Consider the following 11101-nt stretch of genomic DNA (forward strand, 5'->3'; position numbering starts at 1 on the left):
ATAATTTCAAGAACAACAATTAACGTATGAAATCAAATTACAATACATATTTATATATTGCCATGTGTATACACATTTTATTTATATGATTTTTAAAACAATGTAATGAAACAACAAATAACATCATCATAATTCTAAATGGTGCTAACATAAAACATATTTTTATGGAAAAAAGAATGTATTATCTTCTCAGACCACAAAACAAAAAGTACAGTTCAATATTTTTTTATCACATTTGTATAGCTCAAAATGGAATTTTACAAAGGTCTGTCCACTTCAGAATTAACCCAAATTTAAGATCTTGAAAACGTCAGTATATAATCAGGATAAGCCTGTGTTTCATTAAAGATGACAAACTCCATGGGGTTCTTCGTCCACTGCACAGTCATACAAAACCAATGGATTGTTCTTATCTATTGGTGGTAGGTACCTCATGTATGGATTTCCTTTCAGAAACTGACCTGGAATATTAGTAGCAACAAATTATGTCTACAGGATTTTAGATGTTTAAGCATATTTAATTGTAACTGCAGTTCTTTTCATTTAAAAACAAAATAAGCAATGTGTTAAAAATGAAATAAAAGATATTTTGACAATAATGAATACACATACCAAACATTTTGCAATAGGTAGAAAGTTTAAACAATCAAATGTCAAGTTTTTATCTCAGGGGCCTTGTTTTAATGTTATGAGGACATTGTATACCAAATATTACATTGTGATTCATGAGATTTAAGATTTGTTTAGTTATTTTATATAAAGATAAGTGTATATAAATCACGTGATCTCCAGGGTCTTGCATGTGTATACTAACAGTGTGACCCCAATGACGTGGCCAGTTCATACCCAAGAGGCATAATTTGAGAAAACTATGTAGAGAACGCTATTTGCAATATTACATAAGAAATAAAACACCTGTGGCCCATTTGGTTTCAGCAAAAATAATCTATTAATACTGTATATTAATAATCGTGATATTAAAGAAATTTTAAGTAGAAAAACGGCATAACTTTTGAATTGTTTAACAAAGAATGATAGTAATTGCATAAGAACATAAATGACTGTAAGTTTTTATATTGTATGGTAAATTGAAAATTATAAAGGAATGCATGTGGACAAGTTTGTTTAACAGATAATTAGATAAACATAGGTTCATGGAGACTCCAGTATACCCCCAATTACTTACGCAATGCGGGTGTAACAATCATATCACTTCCAATATATAATGACAACACATATGGAAATGAAAATGACTGACTCGATTCAAAGCATCTTACTGTTCCACCATAAGGGTTAAAGCCGAACTTATACAATCAACTACTTGACATATGCCTACGAACTATGTCCTCACTGTAAGTACTACCCAAAAAAGATTCATATCAAGTTTTGTTTATCTCCAGTTAAGGATCAAAGCAAAAACGTTCACCCATTAAACACACAAACAAGCTCCATAGAGAACCCTGTTTTTGTTAAAAGACCACAGAACTATTGAAGATATACTTTCAAATGAAAGCTTTTACTAGGAACAAAGACACTTGATGACATAGCTACAAGTTCCAGCTTTCACTTGGAACAAAGACATCTGATGATTTAGGCAGACATACAATCAATCAAATACTTACCAGTGAGTACTTTCACTAGAAAGACAGACAATAAATCAAATACCTACCAGTAAGTACTTTCACTAGCAAGACAGACAATCAATCATATACTTACCATTGAGTACTTTCACTAGGAAGACAAACACTCAATTATATACTTACCAGTGAGACTTTTAATTAGGAACACACACAATCTTATACTTACCATTGAGAACTTTCAGTAGTAAGACAGACAATAAATCATAAACTTTATAGTGAGTACTTTTACTAGTAAGTCAGACAAGCAATCATAAACTTAATATTGAGTACTTTCACTAGGCAGACAGACAATCAATCAAAACACTAACCAGTGAGTTCTTCCATTAGGAAGTCAGACAATAAATTATATACTTACCAGTGAGTACTTTCACTAGTAAGACATATCCTTTGCTACCATAGCAGTCAGCCTCTGTCATCCATGACCGAGCAGAGTAGGATGCGTCTGGGGCAAAGTAGACTCCTTGACCCCACCAGGGCTTTCCAACTGGAGTTAAAATCATAAATGCAAGATTTATGGTATTAAGTATAGAAATAAACGACTTAGCGTAAGAAATATTTCTGAAATAAACACTAACAAGAGCACCGCATGACGGGCGCCACGCTCGGCTACGGGTGCAGTTTTGAATAAATGAAAGCGTGTCAGTTTTTTTTAGAGGTCACAGTGACCCTGACCTTTGACCTAGTGACCCCAAAATGGTTGTGGCGTGTAAAATCACCAGGGTGCATCTACATATAAAGTTTTAAAGTTGTAGGTGGAAGCACTTTGATTTTAGAGACAATGTTAAGGTTTTAACACGACGCAGACGGCGGACAGTGGATGACACGACGAGCTGGCTATGAAATACCTCGGGTTTTCTCCCAAAACGCCGAGCAAAAAATTAAGTTAGAAGAGATATGTAAAGCAGTTGCATTTCATTATTAAGGACAAAATTTAAGTTCGGAGACTTGCAACTAGCTTGGAAGTGTTAAGTTACAAGTGACAGTTCATTAATTAAGTGTCCGTTGTATTTATTATTGTACGTATTTCATCCCAGATATAGTATATTATAGCCATAAGAGTTGAATGAGAATAACACAAATACCAAATAATTCAAATTAATAAACAGTTTTTATACACATTGTAATCACTGCGATTTTAATTTCATTTCAAGACAGATTTAAACAGACATGTAACCTACATATATATATATATATATATATATATATATATATATATTCCAAACATAAAAAAGTGTGCTACAATAAACATGACATAGATGCTTCAATACTGGTTTATTATGAGAAATATTTAGAGCATTATCGCATATTTTAATAACTCCAAATAACTTTACTATTATCCCAAGCGTAACTCCTTTTGAACCCATGCAGGATGATGCTGTCCATTGCATTTTGATTAGTTCCGTGCCACAGTTCCCTTTCCAGAGGCATGTTTGCTGGGCGATTGGGGTTGCTTTCTTCCAAGCATTTTTTCTTTGTTAGATATTGACGGCACAGAGCTTTATATTGAATTTTGTCAATCTTAAAAACAGAAAAAAAAACAGACTGTAAATAAACTGATGTATTTCAGAAAAAGAATCGAATAATGTGTACAGAACTGTAATGTAGAATGTGGAAGCACTTTGATTTTAGAGGCAATGTTAAGGTTTTAACACGACGCAGACGGCGGACAGTGGATGACACGACGAGCTGGCTATGAAATACCTCGGGTTTTCTCCCAAAACGCCGAGCAAAAAATTAAGTTAGAAGAGATATGTAAAGCAGTTGCATTTCATTATTAAGGACAAAATTTAAGTTCGGAGACTTGCAACTAGCTTGGAAGTGTTAAGTTACAAGTGACAGTTCATTAATTAAGTGTCCGTTGTATTTATTATTGTACGTATTTCATCCCAGATATAGTATATTATAGCCATAAGAGTTGAATGAGAATAACACAAATACCAAATAATTCAAATTAATAAACAGTTTTTATACACATTGTAATCACTGCGATTTTAATTTCATTTCAAGACAGATTTAAACAGACATGTAACCTACATATATATATATATATATATATATATATATATATATATATATATATATATATATATATTCCAAACATAAAAAAGTGTGCTACAATAAACATGACATAGATGCTTCAATACTGGTTTATTATGAGAAATATTTAGAGCATTATCGCATATTTTAATAACTCCAAATAACTTTACTATTATCCCAAGCGTAACTCCTTTTGAACCCATGCAGGATGATGCTGTCCATTGCATTTTGATTAGTTCCGTGCCACAGTTCCCTTTCCGAGGCATGTTTGCTGGGCGATTGGGGTTGCTTTCTTCCAAGCATTTTTTCTTTGTTAGATATTGACGGCACAGAGCTTTATATTGAATTTTGTCAATCTTAAAAACAGAAAAAAACAGACTGTAAATAAACTGATGTATTTCAGAAAAAGAATCGAATAATGTGTACAGAACTGTAATGTAGAACATCCAAGATACTTGATAAAAGGGGTTGAATGTTTTACAAAAACAAATACAATATATAATATACAAAAGGTTTTGGTAAATATGTTTCAAACACAGTAATTATTTAATTATTCATTGTTATAAGAAATGATAAGTTAACATGTTTCTAACCACTGCCAACGCAGACATTTTCTAAACAACAACCAGAGCAAACAATCGAAAAAAATATATAATGTTTACACTTATGCCCATGTAATTACCGTCTCCACTTTCGTCTTGCTTTTGTCATACTTGTGACCAGGGCTATTAGCATACTTCCCATTGATTAACTGCAAACACAACAAAACCATTCCGTCAGATGGACAAAAAAGTGATTGTTCAAATCTTTGGACACATACAAATCCACTAGTCAAAGAGTACTCACTTCCACACCATAAGACATCCTCTTTTAATATACCCAATACTTGTAAACATGACAAAAGGTGCAGCAATTACACAACATGTATTGCAGATACAATGCTATAATTTTTTTAATTGCAGTTGTTCAGTTGTGAAAGTTTGAGGAAAATGCCCTTGACGGTTAAATAGAAATAACAAGGTTTTTCTAAGATTGTATCTTGTGAACTTGTTGTTTTTGCCATGAGTAATTTAGATTAAAATTTGGCCTACATATTGTTAAAACATAGCATCCGACAAAGTTTCATCAAGATCCATCAGCTGGCCTTTACTTTTGTAACAAGGTTTTCAACAAGGAGGTAGTTTCAAGAGGCATGTAACCTAGATTCAAATTCAGCCTCTATCTGTTTAAGAGAATTTTTCTGACAAAGTTTAATCAAGGTTGAATAATAAATTTGACCTCCGGTGCGGTAAAAATGGTGTTCTCAGAATTTAAGTAGTGATGTAATTTTTGGAAGCACATGACCATGTTTCAAACTCAAAACATTGAAAACAAATATGGTTCAGATTCATCAATATGTGCCAGATTCTTACAAGGCTTAGATATTACCAAGATAACAAGACTATTTTTGCCAAGCAATATTATGTCCCCTACCAGCGAAACTACACCATTTTCTGATTATTTATATATATATATGTTGCCATGGCAACCAGCATTTTTTATGAAGGAACAAAATGAAATGATGTACATTATCTCCATATTGCCATCTATCCATGTTTCAAGTTTCATGAAAAAAATATGAAGAACTTGTAAAGTTATCGCAGGATCCAGAAATGTGTGACGGACAGACTGACACAGAGAGCGCAAACTATAAGTTCGCTCCGGTTTCATCGGTACGGAACAACAATCTGACCATGTTTCATCAAGATTTGAAGACAGGTGCCCTCTTACAGTTGTTTATACAAGATTTGAACTGGTTTCCAAGTTTCAAATTCATCCTAGTTATCATTAAGATAAACATTCTGACAGAATTTCATCAAGATTGAGTCATAATAATGGCTTCTAGGGTAGTAAAAAGGTTTGTTCTAAGATGTGATCTGGTGAAATAGTTTCCAGAAACACGTGACCAAGATTCGAGCCTGACCTATATATTTTCAATATATACATGCTGACCAGATTCCATCAAGATTAAACAACAGGGCCTGAAAGCCCAAAGTCGCTCACCTGAGATAACAAGATATTATTGGGACAAATCTTCTGACCAAGTTTCACGAAGATCGGAAAATAAATGTGGCCTCTAGAGTGTTAACAAGGTTTTACTATAGCCATTTAAGGAAAAATGCCCATGTTTTTCAACCAACCGGCATCATTTTCGAACTCGTCCAAGATATTATTGGGATGAACCTTCTGACCAAGTTTTATGAAGATCAGACAATAAATGTGGCCTCTAGAGTGTTAACAAGATTTTACTATAGCCATATATAGCCATATAAGGAAAATTGCCCCGCCCCTTGGCAGCCATGTTTTTCAAGCAAACGTAACAATTTCGAACTCATCCAAGATATCATTGAAACCAGTGTTCTGACCAAATTTCATGAAGATTGGACAATAAATGTGGCCTCTAGAGAGTTAACAAGGCAAATGTTGACGCCGCACAACACACAACGGACAACGGACAAAAAGCGATCACAAAAACTCACCTTGAGCACGTTGTGCTCAGGTGAGCTAATAAAAAAATGTGTACTTAAGAGTGGCAACGAGCTTAAAGTTAATCACAGACAATGCCAGACACCGAATATATGGTACCATAATCGCTCACCATGAGCATTCATGTGAGCGCACAATTTACCTCAGTCAAGAATCTCTGTTCAATTCTCTGAAACTCAGGATCAGTTCTTTGTAATGGTAAACGCTTTACATTTGAGCCATCCTTCATAGGTTTCCAGTCTTCTGGTAGAGCAGCATGATCAGCTGACAGTATTTAAAAAACAAAATCAAACAATTATTATATATTCACAATAGTTTTCCGGTTATTAAGAACTGGACAGTGGACATGTACTTCAAATTAGCTAATATTTAGCGACTTTACATTTTTAGACAATATTTAGACCAAATCCATTTGAATATTAGTATACAAGTTACTTAATGTTGTCATTTGTTCCATGACCATATTCTCACTATCATCATGATACTATACGTCAAAACATTTCTCATATTAGTTATTCATATAAATACACCACTTATGGACATTATTAAATGCATGATAAACCAATCTTCTGTTTTGTGAGCATACACTAAAGGTAAAATAAGATAACATTAAACCATGTCATGTTTAAAATGAAAACAACAAGAGGACAATCATGGCCCATATGGCTCACCTGTGCTACCAATCAATTTTCAACCAATCATGTACCAGGTCAGATATTAAAGATTACCTTTAAGTATTTCTCTTCTGAATACTTTTACAAAGTCTGATTTGTCACTAACTGGATATTCCTTTAGTTTAGCGAAATCAATTTCAATCAATTGTCCCTTGTCACTAAATCGAAATGAAGTCTTATTATTTAAGTATGCCATTTCTATCCGAAAACTTAGCATCTAATCATACAAAATGAAAACAAGGTAATCATTTTCCTCTTGTTCGTACTGCCACTTTACCTTCTTAGCAAGTTCTTTTTACTGTTCTTTGTCATTCTTTTCTTTCATGATTTCATTAAGTTTTCCTCTAATATCTGTAACAGCTTGATGAACCTGTCCAGGTTCTCCATGAATTGTGATAATCCCTGCTGCTTGATCAATTTTGAAGTTAACCAACAGTGATCCACAGTCAAGTCCTTCAACCTACAATTAGCATGGCAATACTGGTATTAATAACTGAATGTGACACAGACAAGAATGCATTACAGAACATTTGGAGAAAGGCTTCGGGCATGTCGCCATTACCTAAATGGCATTAAACATTATATTATTATTATTATTATAGGTGGCAAAAAACTAAATTGTGTCAATTAAACTTAAAGCAAGGGACAAGAGCATAGGAAGTTCAATTTCCAATGCCTTCCTCTTTGTGTGGGGCTTTTAAATCAGATATGCTTAAGTCCATATTTTCTTGGATACTTTTTAGAGCTAACTTATAAGTGCAATAAATTAAGGTTACAATTATGTACATCTCGATTTTATGTAAATACTGATGCAAAGGAGAACTGTAATTGCTCTAAGTTTTCGGACACTCAAAAGATTTCAGACACCTTCTATTTTTTAGGAAAAATAATTATTTTTCATGACTCTCAATTTTCGGACATACATTATTTTTTTTCATAATTAATGTCTCTCAATTTTTGGACAGTATATATTACTGCGGAATTCTACAGATTTCAGGCCTGTTTTCGCTTATCTCGTGACACTTGGATAATGGATTTTTACAACGGGATTAAGGTCACCCGGCAGATGCATGCCTGAGTGAAATTGAACATAACATTCGCGTAATTTGGGTAAGAACCATGTATACCAGTAGAAAAAAAAGAGATTCACCCAACAGCATATAAAACAGTCTGGTCCTATAAAGGAAGCAAAATGTTTTTGTTTTTACTTGTTTGTTCTATATCATTTAAGGCAAGAGCAAACAAAGCTGTGAAGCTGTTTTTATTTTTTTTAAGCTGAAAAGGAAGAGTTATTCACAAGAAAATAATTGTAAATAGATTTATTGCTTTTATTTCAAAATAATTATAATTTTCGGACACATAAATTTGTGTCTCGAAATTTTCAGCCTTCTGTAATTAAGTGTCGAAAAAGTTAGGGTAATTAGTAATGATGTCAACGAATATCCGAATATCCGAATATTCGGTCCCGGACCGAATATTCGGATACTGTTTTCCGAATCGAATATTCGGAAGAAAAAACAATCGAGTAATTTCAAAGACTTTGTTTTCGTAAAATTTGCTTCAAACATTGTCAAAAAAGTTGTTTCTCGTGTCATAATGTTTATTCCGGTAGGCGCTTTAATGCGTCGCTATGGTGATGACAGTATACCGGTCATAAATCCCGCTAACAAAGCCAGACACTTTGTGTCAAAATTATGATAGGTGCAAATCGCGTCGGCAATCAAAACACCGACCTGCACTTGATCCAATGACTCGAATTACATTTAAAATTATCAAAGATTAAATGAGTAAAGGAAAAGCCACTTTGTGTAAAAACAAATAAGACCGTATGGCAATTAAAACACCGACCCGTATTGATCTAATAACTCGAATTACATTTAAAATGATCAAAGATTAAATGAGTAAAGAAAGAGCCGACTTGGTGTGAAAAACAAAACAGATCGTATGGTTATAATCACGTTGTCCAATCAAAAAAGCTTTTAGAAAATAATTCACTCAACCTCTAATGAGTATTTGCGTATCGTATGGTCCAAACAATAATTAATTACTCAATATTCAATCAGGTATTATACTTAAAGAAATGTTTTTGGTATTTCACCCTCATTTAATTGAAAATAGTATAATTGCTACACGCATAAAGTAAATATCTGTCCACGCAAAATGCCACCTACGCCTTCCGCTGCTTGGAAGTATTTCACGACATCATCCGATAAGAAGTCGCCGATCCAAGTGTCTTTTAAACGTGGCAACTTTAAAAGACTGACTGTTTAGTCTGTTAAACAGGTTCAAAGTGTGTTGTGGCTATGTACATACTAAGTAATTCGTTTAAGTTCAGCTTTAATTATTTGTAGATCTAACTGTTTTGTCATGTAATTATTTTGTCGTCATGTAATATTATGTTTCTCGTTCTATTGTTGATGTACGATATAATAGTTTAAAAACAGTTTTTGTCATTCAATTTTAACAATAAAAAGTAATCAACAACATCAGCTTCGAAATAACGACGGCAACGCCGTGTCAATATTTAAACACTTTCGGTGAACTTCCGGTAAAAACTAAAGTAGAATTCATGGAGTAATGGTACGGTAGACAAAGTTGACTTTTTTCCAACAGATGTTGACCGAATATCCGAATATTCGTTCGGAAGGGTGACCGAATATTCGAATACCGAAATCGGTATTCGTTGCCATCCCTAGTAATTACAGTATGTGTGCATTTACAAGAAGCATAGCAGGCAACAGATATTCAACTGTACAGCATACAAAAATTGTGAGAACATGGATAACATGCCTAAAACTTTCACTAAAACATAAACTTCTATACAAATATTTGATATTTTATTGATAAACAAGAGCTGTGTTTGTGAAATACAATGCACCCTATTGCGCCGCTTTGAAGCCATATATTTGACCTTTGACCTTGAAGGATGACCTTGACCTTTCACCCCTCAAAATGTGCAGAATCATGAGCTACACATGCATGCCAAATATCAAGTTGCTGTCTTCGATATTGCAAAAGTGATGACCAAGGTTAAAGTTTTGGGACAGAATGACAGACAGGATGACAGACAGAATGACAGACAGACAGACAGCAAAAAACTAGAGCTTTGTCACAGACGTGACGTATACCCCCACGTGCCGCATTGACACAGGCATGCTGTCTTCACAAAACAAGAGAATATAATTTATGGCAACTTTTAAGAATTAGGCCAAAACAAAATAATGTTGTGGTTACGGTTACCCTACCGAGCCTATTATTTTGCTGCGATCCTACAACATTTTATTCAAAATTAAAAGCCAAAAGAAAAAAATCGCCTACAGGACTCCGGAAGAACGGTTTTTAGCCACGCCGACTTTTTTAACGGAGTGCGTTTTACGAGCGCACCGTTAGCCTCGTCCGGTGAGGCTCGCGCTGTCGTTCGCCATTTCAGCCATTTGCAAAAGTATTGAGAATTCGGCTCAAGAAAAATCTGATTTACGAAAATGCTAAAGTCTCGTAAAATTTCAATGAAAACATCCGCCATTTAAATACATACTGGTTTACAATATTTTCTCTTTTTATCAATGAAAGTGTTCGCACTTTCAATAAAAAACGAAAAACAGTCTGCACCAGAGCATTAGACATTGCTTGACCTTACTGTTATTGAAGTAAGTAGCTGTAGCTGGCCAATCAGCATTGAGTTTGCTCACAAATAATATTGGGTCATTCATGCGCAGACACTGTATACTCGGAATACACAGTTGATACTGTCGTCAGCAAACAATAAAGCGGCCGATGGCAAACGTCGTATTAAAAGATAAACAAATGAAAAGAAAAGTAACAATAAACAAATTATTTTTAAGCTGATCACTGTACACCTTTCTCCTGACTATCAATCCATCGATTAAAAGGATGATAATATATAATCAGTTCTATCTCGATGATGTTACACCTTTCTGCCGATTAACGTTTGAAATTAAAAGGTGATAATTAAGTTGTTTTTATCCACAAAATGTGCTAGTGTAAAGCAATTTATCAACCCAATTCGATATTTGCAAGGTTTCGGGTTTTCATTTTCTGCTGTCAAAAACGATATGCACATTCTATTTTATATGCAAAACGCGTACAATTTTTCGGACTGTCGTTTTCGGATACATTATGTTTTTCGTCCATTATAATTTATTTTCGAAGTTCTTTATAGAAGAAATAGAATGACGAATACACATGCAGTGATACAACGGTGTG

At 33.9% G+C, this 11101-nt stretch overlaps 1 protein-coding gene across 1 annotated transcript; it reads right to left on the reverse strand.

Annotated features, from left to right (window-relative positions):
• Positions 1 to 342: 342 nt before the first annotated feature.
• LOC127864899 (protein mono-ADP-ribosyltransferase PARP15-like) lies at positions 343 to 6462 on the reverse strand. The gene is made up of 5 exons (XM_052404790.1): positions 6346 to 6462; positions 4360 to 4428; positions 2972 to 3158; positions 1996 to 2124; positions 343 to 461 (listed from the first exon to the last, which is right to left on the reverse strand). The coding sequence occupies exons 1-5, from the start codon at positions 6430 to 6432 to the stop codon at positions 343 to 345; spliced, it is 591 nt and encodes a 196-aa protein (XP_052260750.1). The 5' UTR covers positions 6433 to 6462.
• Positions 6463 to 11101: the final 4639 nt, after the last annotated feature.

Source organism: Dreissena polymorpha, chromosome 1 (assembly GCF_020536995.1).
Source record: "Dreissena polymorpha isolate Duluth1 chromosome 1, UMN_Dpol_1.0, whole genome shotgun sequence".
In the NCBI taxonomy this organism is placed as follows: Eukaryota; Metazoa; Mollusca; class Bivalvia; order Myida; family Dreissenidae; genus Dreissena; species Dreissena polymorpha.